This window comes from Mobula birostris, chromosome 7 (assembly GCF_030028105.1).
Source record: "Mobula birostris isolate sMobBir1 chromosome 7, sMobBir1.hap1, whole genome shotgun sequence".
Taxonomy (NCBI): Eukaryota; Metazoa; Chordata; class Chondrichthyes; order Myliobatiformes; family Myliobatidae; genus Mobula; species Mobula birostris.
Window position 1 is genome coordinate 51,291,394 of NC_092376.1, and position 18,726 is coordinate 51,310,119.

Genomic DNA, 18,726 nt, shown 5'->3' on the forward strand with positions numbered 1-18,726 from the left:
CTCTGGCACCATGCCAGAGTCCAATGATTTCTGAAATATCATTACTAATGCCTCCCCAATCTCTACCGCTGCGTCTTTCAGAACACTAGGATGCAGTTCCTCTGGTCTGGGTGACTTATGTACCCTTAGGTCTTTCAGCTTTTTGAGCACCTTCTCCCTTCTAATAGTAACTGCACTTACTTCTCTTCCCTCACACCCTTCAACATCTGGCACACTGCTAGTGTCTTCCACAGTGAAGACTGATGTAAAATACCCATTGAGTTCATCTGCCATCTCCTTGATGCCCGTTATTATTTCTCTGGCCTCATTTTCTAGCAGTTCTGTATCCACTCTCATCTCTCTTATATTTCTTACATACGTGGAAAAGCTTTTACTATCAACTTTGCTATTGGTTGCTAGCTTACTTGCATATTTCATCTTTTCCCTCCTAATGATTCTTTTAGTTGCTCTCTGTAGGATTTTAATCCTCTGTCTTCCCAGTAATTTTTGCTTTGTTGTATGCCCTCTCATTTGCTTTTACATTAGTTTTGACTTCCCTTGTCAGCCACAGTTGTACTATTTTGCCATTTGAGTATTTTTGGAATACATCTATCCTGCACCTTCCTCATTTTTCCCAGAAACTCACAGCATTGTTGCTCTGCTGTCATCCCTGCCAGCAGCTCCTTCCAACTTACTTCAGCCAACTCCTCTCTCGTACCACTGTAATTTCCCTTACTCCACTGAAATATTGCTACGTCAGACTTTACTTTCTCCCTATCAAATTTCAAGTTGAACTCAATCATATTGTGATCACTGCCTCTAAGGGTTATTTTACCTTAAGCTCCTTAATCACCTCCGGTTAATTACATAACACCCAATCCAATATAGCTGATCCCCTAGTCGGCTCAATGACAAACTGCTCCAAAAAGCCATCTCATAGATATTCAACAAACTCACTCTCTTGAGATCCATTTCCAACCTGATTTTCCCATTCGACCGGTAAGTTAAAATCTCCTGTGTCTATCATATCATTGCCTTTTTAACATGCCTTTTTTATTTCCTGTTGTAATCTGTGATCCACATCCCAGCTACTGTTGAGAGACCTGTATATAACTGCCATCAGGGTCCTTTTACCCTTGCAGATTAGAACATAGAACATAGAATAGTACAGCACAGTACAGGCCTTTTAGCCTACAATGTTGTGCCAACCCTCAAACCCTGCCTCCCATATAATCCCCCACCTTAAATTCCTCCATATACCATATACCTCCATTCACTACCTCACTTTAAATTTCTATTTTTGCACTACGTATTTAACTCTATATAGTAATTCACAGTTGGCGTGTGGCCAAGTGGTTAAGGCGTTCGTCTAGTGATCTGAAGGTCGCTAGTTTGAGCCTTGGCTGAGGCAGCATGTCCTTGAGCAAGGCACTTAATCACACATTGCTCTGCGATGACACTGGTGCCAAGCTGTATGGGCCCTAATGCCCTTCCCTTGGACAACATCGGTGGCGTGGAGAGGGGAGACTTGCTGCATGGGCAACCGCTGGTCTTCCATACAATCTTGCCCAGGCCTGTGCCCTGGAAACCTTCCAAGGCGCAAATCCATGGTCTCAGGAGACTAACAGTTGCCTATATATATAGTAATTCACAGCTCCTTCCCCATTATCATGTATTGCACTGGACTGCTACCACAAAGTTAACAAATCTCACAACATACGCCAGCGATATTAAACCCGATTCTGAAGTCCATACACTTGATGCTGATTTTAATGCTCCACCTGATCGGAAATCCCTCCGCTATCCTCTCACTCAGTTGTACTTTCACCTTCACTCGCTGCACCCTGGCATGTTTCACCCTGGAGGTAAACTTCTGCTTCTGAATATTAAATTCATTTTGCAAGACTTCTAGAAGCAGTTTCAATGATGTTCAATTGGTTCCTTCAGGTTGCTATAGCCAGGGGTGGTAATGGGGACAAGCTCCCCCTACCTATTAAATGCTCCCAATGGCACGTGCCTCAAAAAGCCTCTGACAACCAAGTCCAGCTCCTGGCCTTCACATGTGGTTTAGCTACTAAGTCTGGTGGAACCGTTCCTACTGACAGGAGAAAGGGCAAAGGCGGGTTAAAACCAGATTCTTAACTCAACTCACAAGGATTCAACATCTTCCAATCCTACGTCACATCCTTACCAGCAGAGCCACGTCACCCCCCTGCCTACCTTCCTATCCCTTCAATACAATGTGTAACCTTGGACATTCAGCTCCCAACATTTCAATTTCTCCTGACAGTCACCCAGCTACTTGCCTGTAGTCACAACTTCGGGGTGACTACTTCCCTGTAGCTTTGATCAATTATCTCCTCACTCTCCCGTACAAGCTGAAGGTCATCCAGCTTCTGCTCCAGATCCCTAACACGGTCTTCAAGGAGCTGCAACCGGATGCACTTCACGCAGATGTAATTCCCTGGGAGACTCTGGGTCTCCTAGGACTCCAACATCCGGCATGAAGAACACACAACAGCATTTACTACACTAGGTACAGTAAGAGAGAAGAAAAGGGAACCTTAACAGAAACACCCCAGAGCCAAAGTCTCTTTCGAGACGAAGCCTCCTTTGAGCCAAAGCCTGACATTCTCACTCCCATCACTGGCTTGCTCCCAACAATGGCCACCCTGCTTGTCCCTTCTGTGCTTTTAAACAAGCCTTACCAACCAATAAGAAACTTTGTCACTGTGGCCTGCTCCTGGTGCTGATTGGGGCCATTGGAATTCAATGATGAATCCCTTGATATTGTCCAACTCAAAGCTGCCACATAAGTGCTCCTCCATCTCTCGACCGTTCCTTCTTGACCACTGGTGCTGAGGTTTTTAATCTCTGCCTATACGTCGGGACTGGAAACGCAGCTAGGTATTGGACTTTCCAAAGTGTGGGTGTGGGATGGCACAGTAAGTATTTATGATGGTGGTGTAACAGTGGTTAAGAGTGTTGGCACCTCTGGTTCCGCAGGTGATACGTTGGTGGTAGTTGTTCAGAGACATCTCCAGGCTGACCCGGCTGAAATCAGGCGTGCTGCTTTGTGACTGCTGATCACGGTGCTCAGCTCCCTCAATGCCTGCCTGATGTTGGCCAGAGGTGCAATGTACACCGCTACTAGAATGATGGCGGAATACTCCCCTGTCAGACAAAATGGATGGATCTTGACAGCTAGGTGTTCCACAATGGGACAGCAGGATTGAGACAGAACCGCTGTGTCTGTGCACTACGATCAGTTAACCATAAGGCATACTCCACCTTCGCTACCTTTAAAAGACCCAGCTGTTTGGTCTTTGCGGTGAAACCCTTGGGCTGTGGGGCTCCCTCCAAAATGGCGGGGGTGAGCCAAGCTTCCATGAAGCTAAGTACACAGCAGTCCCTGTTGTCCCTCTGGTACTGCAATCTTGCACTGAGATCTTCAGTTTTATTTTCTAGAGATTGTACATTCACCAGGAGGATAGTTGGAGTGGGGGTCTAATGTCTCTGCATTTCAATTCTTAACAGAGAACTGCAATAGAGTCTTGAGTCTGCCGTTCAGGGTCTGCCCATCTTGAGGGTCGATAGGTTTTTTAATAATCTTACAACACTGCTGCTTACTGAAGTACCCATGGCTGGAACTGTGGATTTCAGCTCTGGTCGTCCTAAATGGGAATACAGTACGTGATGATTCCCATCAGAGCTGCACGAGAGAATCACAGCTTATTGACGCAATCCTGTCAAATTTGATGTCCTTGTGGAATTTGTTTTATTCACCATCTCTAGATTTATAGGTTGATTCTGACAAATCCTGCAAGGAATTTGGCAGGGTAGGTATGGACAAACAACTGTTCCCGATGGGGAGTTTGCCACAGGATTTATGGGTCTTATTCCCAGTCATATAGGAGTGAGGGAAGATTTTTCCACACAAAGTGTAGCAAACCGTAAATAGTTCTTTCCAAAAGAGTCACTGTTTGAATTTCATATTGAAGCAGGGAGGTTGTTGAGGAGCAGATTATTCATAGTTAGAGGGGCTTTAAGGATTGGTTTCTATATTCTTCAGTTCAAAATGCAGGGGAAAATTCACCAAGAGATGGAAATATGAATTTAACCACTATGATTTTAAGTATTACTCTGTCATATTACTTAATAGGAAAGTGTTAGCCCTAGGCAAATGACTGTATGCATTAAAAGACAACTGTGTTATGATCTATCTTGCATTCTGAGATCAGCTATGGAAGGCATCATTAACACACACAGACACACTGCATTATATGCAAACAACAGGAATTCTGCAGATGCTGGAAATTCAAGCAACACACATCAAAGTTGCTGGTGAACACAGCAGGCCAGGCAGCATCTCTAGGAAGAGGTACAGTCGACGTTTCAGGCCGAGACCCTTCGTCAGGACTAACTGAAGGAAGAGTGAGTTTACACCAGTACATACAGTAGCAATGACCACATCAAAGTCCCAAAGGGACAGAAATGTCAATGAGGGGTTTTTCTATGGTATTAAATCATTTTCTACCAAGGTTAGACAACTGGGATCAGTGGACGTTTGTTTTAAAAGAAAGATCACATGAATTGCAGTCTGATTTCAATGCTTTTGTCTTTGCCTTTTTTATTACAGACAGCATTCTCTCAAAATGCCACTCACAGCCATTGGGATAATTGAGGCTTGACAGGTTTGATTAAATTACATGCCTGAAGAAGCAGCCCGTAGTATATTTTTCTGCATTCAACTTGGTCACAGATTCACATGCAGCAGTGTAAATTGCTTGCTTTGCAACCGAGATCTAGACTGAAGGCAAGCTGTGGGAGTCGCTGCTCTGACGCATGACCGCAGTAAATAATTCCTGACTGTTTTACCAAGTGCATTGCAGTGCACCTGCTGCAATTTCACAGTAAACAGTCAATCTGCAGATTGCACTAAGGGCTCTAATACAACTATATCACTGAATGGTTCATAATCAGATCATGCTCAATGCACAACATGAAACTAAATCCACTGAGGAGCGCAGCATTCCTGATTAATTTCAATCATCTATGCAATTATTAATGGTGTGTTTTGGCAGGCATCACTATCAGCAGTCACCTTTCTGTGTCCTACTACTTTTCTACAGCTTTGCCTTCTACTGAGCTTTCTTTAACCTCTGGAACTCAAAAGGTGGGCAGGACTACCTGAAACAATGCTTCCAGGCTTATGAGAAAAATATAAGTCTCTCAATAATTGCAAAATGTTGGTTAATTAAATATAGTTAAATAAGATCAGCCAATATTCATATTTTTCATATTGGCTGTGTATATTCCTTGCTAAAGGGACAGGCTCTCAAAAGTAAGCAGTTCAGAGTGGAAGCCTCTCTGACTACCCCAATGAGAGAGTGAAGCAGGCAACAACACCTCTGTGTCACTTTCAGCCAAGTTCTGCTAACTCAGCAAGGACTATAAGGTGCGATTACAACTGAGGCAGTGGTATGTTGATGAGGAATGACCCAGTTTGTTCTTTGGGTGCATCCATTCTTTGAGAGAAATAGACTTAGTGCTGAAATGTGGTACTAAAATCAAAGATCAGCCATGGTACTATTGAAGGGCAGAGCAGGAGCAGGTGGACGGTGATTCCCCTTGCTTATTATGTTCGTTCCTTTGGCATGAATTTTCCGCACCAGCCATCAGTAGCTGCAGTACCTGAATTCCCTCTTTCTTTCAGTGGTTAGATTGTCATATCTCTACAGCTTTTCACGGGCCGAGTTTAACTGCAATACAAGCGGTCTCTGTGTTTTTATATCAGGCAGGACTAAGTGTATTTAGTTAGCGTACAAGTATGTTGCTTACCAATGGAAGTCTCTGCAGCCTTGCTAGCAGGCTCCTCAGTTCTACAGATCCAAGCAGAAGGCTCTTCTGCACTTCCCTCCCCAGTGCATCAATGACCTTGCGTCAAGTTAAAACAGGAGGACCAAGTTCAACCCTTCAGTATCTACTCATAACTCAATCACTATCTCCCTTTTACCTGGGAGGAAAAAAATGTCCAGAATATATTGTTGAAGAAGATCAAGCCTTCCACTCTCAATCTGCTGATGATAATTGCTGAGCAGTGGATATTAGAATTTATGATAGTAGTACTGTATTTGCTTCAGTCCTCTGTTCAGTGAAGAAAGACAGCTGTCCTTCCTCAGGTATGTGTACATAAACCACACTTAGACATGCCACCATTTGATTGTCTGATTACAAAGAAGTTTATAATTAACACAAGACATACTTCATAATCCTAAAACTCCAGAGTACTCCAAGATAAACTGATAAAACTCTTCATATGACTCAGAATTAATTCTTTAGGTATACTGAAATCATTCTTGATAAACCCACACATTAATACACATCCTCAAAAGAATTCTACAAAGAACAAATGGACAAGTGGGCACTTAACAAAACGTATAATAATGGCACATCATTTCCCAGAAAAGTACTGTCTATGATACATGTCATGAATTAAATGTTTTGTGCCCTGATCTAATTTTTTTCTCATAGTCCAAAATGTCCTTACAAAGTAATTAAAATGCATCCCAACAAAGGAAAATCCAGGATTTCAGAAGTGCCCAAGATCTTGCCAAATCTACATGAATAACAACATAACTATCTACCTTCACACAGCATCATCAGGTAGTTAATCTGTCCCACAGCACTTACTAGCAACAAAAGCAACCATGGGCAAAAGCCACAAAGGGTGATCTGAGGGCAAAGAGGTGTGGTTTAATATGCACAGTGAAAGAAGAGAGGTAGGGAGGCAGTGGGACTTTGGGAATCACTTACTTTTATCATTTTATTTATTTAGAGATACAGCGCGAAACAGATCCTTCCGGCCCTTTGAGCCGCGCCACCCAGCAACCCACTGATTTAACCCTAGTCTAATCACAGGACAACTTAGTGACCAATGGAGTCTTGGCAGTTGAAGACAAGATCATTAATGTCACAATAACGGAATTTGGTGAAATTCAAGACATCAATATAATTGTAAGCCATGTGTAGGGTTTTGGAGAAATACGTTACAGCAATCGCATGGCAATGAGCTATTGAAGTTGACAGATTCCACAATTATCCCTGGCTGTGTTGACAGAAGACGGTGTAGAAGAAAGAACACTAAAATTCGGGCTCTAAAATACTGGGAGGTGGAATATTGAACCACTAAACCTGTTCTGTCGAAGGTTATTGATTGGAAACATTATCTTTGCTTCTTTCCGCAGACGCTGTTGACCTACTCAGAAATTTCCAGAAATTTCTGTTTTAATAATAGGTCAATTAGGCTCTCAAACCTGCTCAGTGATTCAATAAGTCATGGTAGTCTCAGCATCTATTTCCACTTTCTCCCTGTGTACACCTCTGTTCAAGTATTCTTCCTATTTTTGCCTCGCTGTTATACAATGATTCCACCACCACACCTTTCCGGATAGAGAATTCCAAAGACTCACAGCACTTAGCGTGGAGGAATTTTCGTCATCTGTCTTAGGCAACACCTTAGCCTGAACATAGAGATGTCTGGTACCAGATATCCCATGAACATCCTCTCAGCATTCACCCAGAATCTTAAGTTTCATTAGGATTACCTTGTATTCTTCTAAAATCTGATAAGGTCAACCTTTCCAAATTTTCTTCATTTGCTATCATCTTCATCTATCAGTCTTTAAACATGAAGACCAAATTCAATGTTGTACCCGGGTTTGGCTTCACCATTGCCTCTAATCTTGCATCAATACTGCCCTATTGTGATACTGCACATCTCTTGCAATAAAGAAGGAATCTACAGTAATCATTGGCTTTGACTTGAAATGGCACAATGATAATCAACTTTTTGCAAAGTCTGGGAGAGTGCGCTTGAAATAATCAAAATGATAGCATAGTTCAATAAGACCAGGACTTTCTAATGAATTCTGATTTACCAGTTTATCACAGCAAGGCAAATAGTTTATCAGTCTCACTTACACCATTTTGGTGGTACCTGTTTCAACACCCTATAAAATCTCATAGCTTGGCAAGAAATTTGGTTCATCTACACCCTGTCAGACAAGAAAAATACTTTTTTTTTGAACTTGAAATTGTTTACAGTTAATATGTTTTAAAACTGCACTGGGTCAAGGTGTGCTTTGAAGATCAGTTAGCTTCATATCCAAATGTGAGTCTTTAGAAGGGATAATTCTAAGGTAATTGGTAGATAACTTAAAATTAAGTTTGGGAGATATTTCTTTACCGAGAGACTGCTAGCAGGTGTCCATCAAAAGCAAAGTACTAGAAGTGACTAAGATGTAATACATTTAATGTGATTCTTGATAAGCATGTGGAAAAAGGGAACGGAGAATATGAAATTGCCTATATTGGCAGGAAAAGTTAGAAGTATATTAACTAAGTGACGAGAGATTGCAGAGCTTGCAGATGCAAATGGAATGATTCACAAAAGACTACTGTTCAGGCACAGCAAGTAATTAGGAAAGCTATCAGAACATTATCGCTTATTGCTGGAGAGATGAAATACAAGTGCAGGTAGTTATGCTACCGTTTGATAGGGAAAAACTGTACCATGATATCATAGTGGTTCAGGCAATGCCGTACAGAATCAGTGATTCCTGATCGGGGTTCAGTTCCTGCTGCTGTCTGTAATGAACATGTACATTACCCCTGTGAGGGTTTCCTCCAGATGTGTACATCCCCCCCCCTGAGTTTCCTCCAGACGTGTACATCCCCCCCCGTGGGTTTCCACCAGATGTGTACATTCCCCCTGAGGGTTTCCTCCAGATGTGTACATCCCCCCCCCCCGTTTCCACCAGATGTGTACATTCCCCCTGAGGGTTTCTCCCAGATGTGTACATTCCCCCTGTGGGTTCCCTCCAGATGCGTACATCCCACTGAGGGTTTCCTCCAGATGTGTACATCCCCCCTGAGGGTTTCTCCCAGATTTGTACCCCTCTGAGGGTTTCCTCCAGATGTGTACATCCCCCCTGAGGTTTTCCTCCAGATGTGTACATTCCCCCTGAGGGTTTTCCCCCAGATGTGTACACTCCCCTGAGGGTTTCTCCCAGATGTGTACCCCCCTGAGGGTTTCCTCCAGATGTGTACATTTCCCCTGAGGGATTCCCCCAGATGTGTACACCCCCATGAGGGTTTCTCCCAGATGTGTACCCTGCTGAGCGTTTCCTCCAGATGTGTACATTCCCCTTGAGGGTTTCCTCCAGCTGCGTACATCCCCCTGAGGGTTTCTCCCAGATGAGTACATCCCCCCTGAGGGTTTCCTCCAGAAGTGTACATCCCCCTTGAGGGTTTCCTCCAGATGTGTGCATTCCCCCTGAGTGTTTCCCCCAGATGTGTACACCCCCCCCAGGGTTTCCTCCAGATGTGTACATCCCCTGAGGGTTTCTCCCAGATGTGTACCCCCCTGAGGGTTTCCTCCAGATGTGCACATTCCCCCTGAGGGTTTCCTCCAGATGTGCACATCCCCCCCAGGGTTCCCTCCAGATGTGAACATTCCCCCTGAGGGTTTCCCCCAGATGTGTACACCCCCCCAGGGTTTCCTCCAGATGTGTACATCCTCCCAGATGTGTACCCCCCTGAGGGTTTCCTCCAGATGTGCACATCCCTCCTGAGGGTTTCCTCCAGATGCTCTGGTTTCCTCCCACATCCCAAAGACACACAGAGTGAGTGGGTTGTGGGTGTGCTACGTTGTCGGAAGCATGGCCACACTTGTGGGCTGCCCCCCAGCACAATTCTCAGACTGTGCTGTCCGTTGACACAAACAACGCATTACGCTGTATGTTTCAATGCACATGTGACAAATAAAGCTAGTCTAATCTTTAAAAAGATGCTAATCGATTGGAAACAGCATAGAGAAGGTTTACCAGACTAATATCTGGAATGGGTTAGCTGTACAATGAGGAAGGGCTGGACAGACTATACTTGCATTCCCGGAGTTTAAAAGAGCCACATGGGACTGAAACATATGAGATTCTGACAGAGTGGAAGTGTAGAACTCCCCTTGTGAGAGATCTAGGGGTCATGTATATAAATAAGAAGTCACCCATTGGAGGCTGGTTGTGAAACTTATCAATTCCTGTCTGAGAAGCGACTTGGATCTGAATCAGTTTGCTTATCGGCACAACAGATCAACAGCAGATGCCATTTCATTGGCTCTTCACACAACCTTAGAACATCTGGACAGCAAAGATGCATATATCAGGAGGTTCTTCATGAACTACAGCTTGGTATTCAACACTGTCATACCCTTAAAACTAATGAATAAGCTCAAGACCTTAGCCTCGATACCTTCTTGTGCAATTTGATCCTTTTTATTTCCTCACTTGTAAACCCCAGGCAGTTCAGATTGGCAACACCATCTTCTCCACGAGCTCCATTAGCACAGGTGCACCACAAGGCTGTAAGCTTATCCCCCTGCTCTACTCACTTAACACTTACGAGTGTGCAGCTAAGCACAGGTCCAATGTCATATTTAATTTTGCGGATAGAGTCATAAAGAAGTACAGCACAGAAACAGGCCCTTTGGCCCATCTAATCTATGTTGAAACCACTTAAATTGCCTACTCCCTTTGACCTGCATCAGGACCGGAGCCTTCTATAACCCTATCACACATGTATCTATCCAATCTTCTCTTAAACATTGAAATCGAGCTCACACACATCACTTGCAATGCCAACTTGTTCCACACTCTCACAACCCTCTGAGTGAAGAAGTTCCCCTTAAACTTCTCAACCTTCATCCTTAACCCCTGACCTCTGGTTGTAGTCCCACCCAACCTCAGCGTAAAAAGCCTGCTTGCATTTACCCTATCTATACCCCTCATAATTTTGTATACCTCTATCAAATCTCCTCTCAATCTCTACATTCTAAAGAATACAGTGCTAAGCTATTCAACCTTTTCTTATAATTCAGGTTCTCCAGGCCTAGAAAAATCCTTGTGATTTTTTTCTGCACTCTTTCAATCTTGTTTACATCTTTCCTGTAGATAGATGACAAAAAATTCAAACAATACTCCAAATTAGGCCTCACCAATGTCTTATACAACTTCAGCATAACATTCGTCTCCTGTACTCAATATATTGATTTATGAAAGCCAATGTGCCAAAAGCTTTCTTTATGACCCTACCTATGGGTGATGCCACTTTCAATGAATTATGGGCCTGTATTCCCAAATCCCTTTGTTTTACCACACTCCGCAGTGTCCTACCATTCACTGTGCAAAATTTACCCTGGTTAGTCCTACTGAAGTGCAAAACCTTGCAATGGTCTGCATTGAATTCCATCTGTCATTTTCCAGCCTATTTCTCAAGCTAATGCAGGTCCCTCTGCAAGCCATGATAGCCTTCCTCACTGTCCACTGCACCCCCATCTAAAAATTTGCTGAACCAGTTAACCACATTATCATCCAGATCGTTGATATAGCTGACAAACGCCAAAAGACCTAGCACCGATCCCTGCGGCCTACCGCTAATCACAGGCCTGCAGTCAGTGAGGCAACCACCTACTTCCACTCTGGCTTCTCCCACAAAGGCAATGTCTAATCCAATTTACTACCTTACCCTGAATTCTGAGCGACTGAACCTCCTTGACCAACTCTCATGACAGACCTTGTTCAATGCCTTGCTAAAGTCCACGTAGACAACATCCACTGCTGCCTTAATCCACTTTTCTGGTAACTTCCTTGAAAAATTCTACAAGATTGGTTAGACGTGACCTACCACGCATGAAGCCATGCTGACTATCCTTAATCAGTTCATGTCTATCCAAATACTTATATATCCGGTCCCTTAGAATACCTTCCAATAACTTTCCCAGAACTACTGTCAGATTGACTGGCCTATGATTTCCTGGTTTATATTCAGAGCCTTTTTTAAACAGTGGAACAACATTGGCTATCCTCCAAACATCCAGTACCACTGGTGACACCTTTGTCATTGGCTGAATCAAAAGTTGTGATGAATTAGCATATAGGAGCGAGACTGAAAATGTGGCTGAGTGGTGCCACTACAACAACCTCTCCCTCAATGTCAGCAAGACCAAGGAGATGATTATTGACTTCAGAAAGAGAAAACCAGAGGCCCATGAGCCAGTCCTCATCAGAGGATCAGAGGTGAAGAGGGTCAGCAATTTAAAATCCCTCAGTGTTATCATTTCAGAGGGCCTGTCCTGGTTATAGGTGTAATTATGAAGAAAATATGACAACACCTCTACTTCCTTAGACATTTGTGAAGGTTCAGTATGACATCTAAAACTTTGACATTTTTATAGATGTGTGATATTGTCTGGCTTGCATGGAAACACAAATGCCTTTGAATGGAAAATCCTGCAAAAAGTAGGCTCATTGGTCAAGTTGATAGAATTAGACAAAAAGAGTGGAAGTTCTGTCATCTGAGACATTAACAGTAACACAGACGCTGGCTGGATGATCTGTTCTTGTGCTGAAATATGATACAACTGTCATTTCGAGTCTTAATTCCTGACACTGTCCCTATTCCCATTTGTCGACTATCCAAAGTCTGAAGTTATACAAGCAATATCAAACATTTTGCAGACTACTTTCAAACGATAAATTTAAGTTGGGGTGCCACTTTTAACAACAGGGTTTCCTGATTAACTCTGCAAGAATCAGAAATAAATTGCTCTTTTTTTTAATAAACTGTTTTGAGGCTGAAATTGATAATACCAATTTGTTCTAGCTCAATATAACTCACCTTTCTATGGCCAGAACTTTTCAGCTCAAATACATCGATTGTGAAGTTTGTTCGCCGACCGTAGTTATCAAACTGAACGTTCCCTGTTAAACCTTGGATCTGTACCTTTAATGAATACAGAGGAAATCTGTGCATTATTGTTATTACCTTGACTGAAATTTCAAACAGTACAATAACAGCATCATCTTCCAGTCTAATGTTCTTCTATCCTGTCCCAGGGGTGCTGATGAATGCTGAGGCAGCTACCAATTAATAATGAAGTGCGTAGTTATGATTGGGATAACTACCTGAATGAGTAAGGGATATTAATTCAACTGCAACTTGAAATTAGCACTGGAAGAGGAAAATTTACTCGGTTCTGTAACAAGGACAAGAGAAAGTTGTTTTGAAGTAGCAAGTGGACTCCCTCTGTCCTGAGCTCTATTAATTATTCATGCCTCAATGTCGGAAATGATGGCTAACAGGTTACTCTTTAAGCCTGAGTTCTGTAGCCTGGTGTATCTACTAAATGATGTCAAGAAGAAGCAGAAAATGGTGGGAATTGTTAATATATTCTGAGCAGCAACCTATATAATCAAAAAGATATTTCTGGCACTCAAGTAGGAAATAGTAGATGCTATCCTACAGCTAGTTAGGCTAACTAAATTACACATTTACTATTAGAAGCATCACACCTCTGAAAGACAAAATGACCCGAAATCTTTGGCAGTTGGTTCCATAATAAACAGCCAGCAAGATGAATTTTGCAAGTCATCTTGTCTCTTTGTATTGAGATGAAGATGCTGGTGTAGCATTTCAGCTGATAGAAAGTTGGGGGAGAGGATGCAGAGTAGAAAATCATTCTCAGCTGAGGGGTAAATGCACATAGCATTGTCCCAGCCTCGCTCTTCCTGGGTAGCAGGGCACCATTCAATCTTCTGGAACCACCAATCATTTGACTGGAAAAGGCAGATGAATTTTTTTTAGATTAAATTGATATTACTTTATTTTCAAGCAAATTTTTTTAGGCGGATTTACTTGACAACAGCAAGCCGCAGGAGCCACTGTCTGAGAATAGTCACCATTTTGCCTTGTGGATCGCATCAGTGGCAAAACCTGCAGGAGAACAGGCTCCGCGAGGCTGTGAAACAAACAATGTGACCATGGAAATGGCTTATGGGGCAATTCTGGGCGATTGGAGCCAACGGGCTTGGAGGGAAGAAAGCACAGCATTATTAGTGCTGTTGAGAGTACAGGTATTGATTTATGAGGAGTGATTACATAAAATAAGACCTTATGTTTAGGGCCAATTTGATTTTTTTAAGATGCCAAGGGTAAGTGATAGGATAGATAGAGAGAAATGGCTTTTGGCGGTTGAGAGTCCAGGAATAATGTCATTTAGGAAAATATTTGACATGGAGAGGATCAGAAAAAGATGGTAGAATTTTCCTCTACAGACAGCAATTGATCTCAAGTGAATTGTCAACACTAAACCTGGAACTTGTGAGAGGTGACAGATTGACCATGACTGAACCAGGGTCACATGGCCACTCTTGTTCTTATGCGCCTCTCCAGTATCCCAGTACCACCATCACTGCATCCACCGACTTAACCAGCAGCCTATATCTGCAAAAGGCTAGGAGAGAGGCTGATCTTTCCCCTCTCCCACTTAGAGAAAGTGAAATTCTATAGTCTGCATGGCTCACTTTACACATTGTGCAATGGTTAAAAACCATGCCACTGGGCAAAAATAGAAACTGGTTTTAAATGAACACATGTTTATTGCTGATGACCGCAAAGCAAACATACCCGCTGTCGTGAAATCCTTTATTAACTTAACACATGTCTAAATGTTTTCAGCTAAATACTATTTATGCAAGCTGTCGAATAAATAATTCACCATCAGATGAGGACAATTAAAACCCAGTGACTACAATGCAAGTGTTCCTATGAGAGTTATTTACAGTGGAAGATCTTTATAACTTTGCCACAAATGGTTCTCTGAGTAAATCTTCCTCGTGTCGAATTCTAAAGTAATGGGTGGCATTTTGCTTTCTGATGGGTTGTTAAATGGATGGGGTTTGGAGCATTAATGTAGCTCTTTAAGGTGCTGCCTCTCCTCGGGAGGTTTTGCAGTTGTTAAGTTGTATTCATTGCATCGAGATGGAAACTCGTGGTGCAAAATGCAAGCTGACATTCTTCATTAGAATTCAAGTCATTACATGGCCACAGGTGGCCGTGAACAGTTTAGTTATAGTGTGTCTCATTCACTTCTCTCAAATAAATAGATGGCCCTTGAACTAGACAGAAAACTCATTATAAACACTATTGATTTTTAGCTGCAGTTTCCTCCCCTTCATGTTTTTATTTAGGATGTGTTATTCTCATTAAAATTCCATTTTTTTGTAAACTACCTTTATGTTATACAGTCGTGTGTGTATGTATGTATGTGTGTGTATCTCAAATAAACAATTAGCTGATCCCTTTTCCAACACCACCTGTGGTCTGTCCAGAAACACTCCATTTCTAAGGAATAGAAATGTATGTGATGTAGGGAAGGCTTTAGTTCAATTTGAACTTGTTTGCACCAATGGACAACTGGGAAAAGTTACTGTATGATGGTTCTTCAGAGTCATTGTAGTTTAATTAAGGCACTGATGCCCATCAGTTGGAAGGATATGAATACAATCACGTTTTCAGACTGAGTAGTATTCTCTTTTGGTCCTGTCCAACACATCTCCAGTTTCACCAAAAACAGACTTAATTAGTCTTTCACCTCACTGGTGCCCAAACGTGTCATTTTTATGAAATTTGATTCTCGGTATTGATGTTGGTTTATTACTGTTGTGTGTACTGAGATACAGCGAGAAGATTTTATCCAGGCAGTTCATGCCAATATATGCACCTCAAGGGAGTAAAAAGGAAACAGATTGCAGAATAGAGAGCTACAGCGATAGAGTAAGTGCAGCACAGGTAAATACATGAAGTACGACAGCTTCAGTGAGGTAGATTGGGAGAACAAGAATTCACCTTTAAAACTTGTGAGGTTTTTTCCGGGGTCTAATATCAGTGGAAGGAAGCTTTTCTTGTCTTGTCCATACTGCACCAACCACCGCCTCTGGGCTATAAACATGCAGGAACAATGTGTGGTTAAGTGCCTTGCTCAAGGACACAACACACTGTCTCAGCTGAGGCTCAAACTCATGACCTTCAGATCACTAGTCCAATGCCTTAAGTCTGGTGGAACTGGTAACAATAGTTGCTGCACTCCCAAAATGTTCAGCAGATTTGAAATATTTACAGGGAATAATAATGTGCTGTATCAATGTTTAATTCATAAAAAGGTTCCGTAAGGTTGTCATATCTGGTGTATGGGGGGTGGGAGGGGGTTAGCGGGGACAAGCTCCCACTACTTATTAAATGCTCCCAATGGCATGTGTCTCAAATAGCCCCTGGTAACCATGTCCAGCTCCTGGCTTTCACATGTGGCTCAGCTACTAAGTGCAGCAGAACTGTTTTCACTGACAGGAGAACACACAAAATTGGGTTACTGGCTCCTTAAAACCAGTTGCTCCAGGCAGATGGGGCTCATCAACTGTGGTTGGCAGCTCATCTAGGAGAAGGAAATCTCTGATCTCAAACCTCTGCTGTATTGTGTCTACAATCACGCATAGGGAAAGCTTCAGGAGTAAACCCCGCGGAAGAATCCTTAGCTGGAGTACCTAAGGTAGTCCTACGATGAGTTCAACACTGACTGGCAACTCTTGTGATGCAACTGGTACCAAACTGGATCGGTCTCTGCCGTTCCTTTGGATTCATTAGCATGGAGAGGGACAGCCTGCTGCATGGGCAACAGCATGCTCACTAGATTGTACTGCCCTGGCTTGTGTATAGACAGCTAAGTCATAACATCCATGGTCAACCTTGACCAAAGGAAGGCCTGAATTCATAAAAGAATCATTTCAAAGCAGTGCTTTAAAAACAGCTGAAACCTAGGTCGAGGATGAAGAAACAAATAAAACACTGGGGAAAAATTACATATCTGGTGTTTTGCCACGGAATACATTTGGAAATCAGGCAAGTGATTCACATTGATGCTCTCTCTGGTTAGTTTCTGTGATCTGAAAAATTTGGATCACAGAGATCTCCTGTTGCGTGCGTTCCATTCACTTATTGTGGCTTATTGTGAATCAACTTACGGCCACTCAGTGATGGCAAATATCACTCCTAGTGCATGGCTCAGCTGTAGATCACATTTGAGGAGAGGCACTGGCTGCAAGAGCATTCGGCTCCTCAGCTTTAAATTGGGAAGGGATGACATATGCAGGGGAACTTAAACCTGCTGAAAGAGGCCACTGTAAGCTTAAGTGTAAATGTCCAATGTTTTCAATTGTTTGCTAGTATTTAAGTCCTTGAATTATAGTTACGTTATTTTAAAAAAATCATTACATTGATTTGAATAGTTTTCAAATGCTTCTGACTATTAGCAACATATAACAATAATTCAGAAAGCTTTGACAACAGCAAGCTATCGAAGGTTATTAGTGCATTATGTGAGTGGGCCTTGGGCTGCAACACTTGAGGTCTATGTGTCACTTGGTGCTTGCTGTATGTCATGGAAAGGTTTTCTAGTGTGGGAGGCCAGCTCGTACAATTCTCCGCATCCCAAAGTGAGTGAGAACAGGGCATCACTAGGGACGAGTCTGGGCAGTGAGCCAGATCTAACATAATCCAGCCTCATGCCCTTGACATCCACAGAGACACAGAACCTCTTGCTGAGGTATCAGTGCAGCGGAGGTTACGGAGCAGAAGGACAAACTGGCCTGTTTAAGTATCCATGTACAACAATGGAATATGCCCCCTGACAGTTTCATTGGTACTCGCATGCGAAGATCTAGGTCCTTATTATGAAACTGCAATCACAAATAATATTTTACCTGTTTCAGTGCCCTTTCCGTGTCGATACCTTGAACCCATGGAGCAGCAGGGTTCGCAAGACAGTCTCCTGCGTTTCCCTTCCTTGAGATACCAATTCGTTGTCTTCGAAGGTACCGGAATGCCTCAGCCATGACGAGTATCCCATCGTACGTTAATGCCGATGTATACTGGAAGGAAATGTATCCGTATTGGTCAAGTTTAGCCTGAGAACGTTGCTCATTCAAACATATAGTAAAATAGCAGCATTAAGACTGTAACGTTCAGAATTTTTCTTTAAAGAAAGCAAAAGAAGTTTATAATATTTTTGCTATATCCATCTCACAACTTTGAAAGTGAGTAACAGTTCACGTGACTGTGATCTGTCTATGAGGTTGATCACCCTGTACTACAATGGGCAGTCTTTTTCTGTCCTGTGTTTTCTTGTAAAAATTGTGTACAATTTATGTTTAGTTTATATTTCTTTGTGAATGATGCTTCTTAGTTGCTATGTTCCCATGATGCTGCAGCAAGTGAGTTTTACATTGCATCTGTGAATACATACTTGTGCATATGGTAGTAAGCTTGACTTTGATTGGACTGAAAGAGGGGGCTGGGTGGTTGCCAAGCAGACAGAAAGAGAAAGCAGGTTGTTCAGGAGACTCCTAAAGGCACCATGATTACCAATCGGTATTCAATATGAATACTAACGCTGGAGAAGGTTTCCTGGAACATGACAACGAGATGAAGAGAACAATGGTTCTTGGTGATCCAATCATCATGGGAGCAGACGATCCAGTGTGGCAAGTTGCTTTCGTTATGCCAGGACCACATTCTTATGAAGAAGGGGATGTGCTCCATATCACTCCAGATGACAGAGATAAACCAAGGGCTGAAGTTTTAAGCAGCTACCCAACTCAGTATTACCCCCAATGCTGTACTCCGGATAAAGAACTATAGCAGAGAAGAATATGTTACTGGACGACATGCTTGGGGCTTTGGGACACATCTCCCTAGTAGGAATTTGAATTCAGCCTCCAGAGCTATTTTCACATTTTACTGCCTTATTTTCTAAATTAAAAAAAATATTGAAACAGGATTTTTTGAGCTCATCTACAA

At 42.5% G+C, this 18,726-nt stretch overlaps 1 protein-coding gene across 3 annotated transcripts in view; it reads right to left on the reverse strand.

The window, feature by feature from the left end:
* LOC140200739 (glutamate receptor 4) overlaps window positions 1-18,726 on the reverse strand; it is a 242,521-nt gene that overhangs the window by 83,664 nt on the left and 140,131 nt on the right. For all 3 annotated transcript variants that reach the window (XM_072264330.1, XM_072264329.1, XM_072264328.1), the window contains exons 7-8: window positions 17,631-17,798; window positions 12,715-12,819 (exon numbers count right to left, since the gene is read on the reverse strand). In XM_072264330.1, coding sequence (XP_072120431.1) covers window positions 12,715-12,819; window positions 17,631-17,798 — 273 coding nt within the window. The remainder of the gene's footprint in view (window positions 1-12,714; window positions 12,820-17,630; window positions 17,799-18,726) is intronic.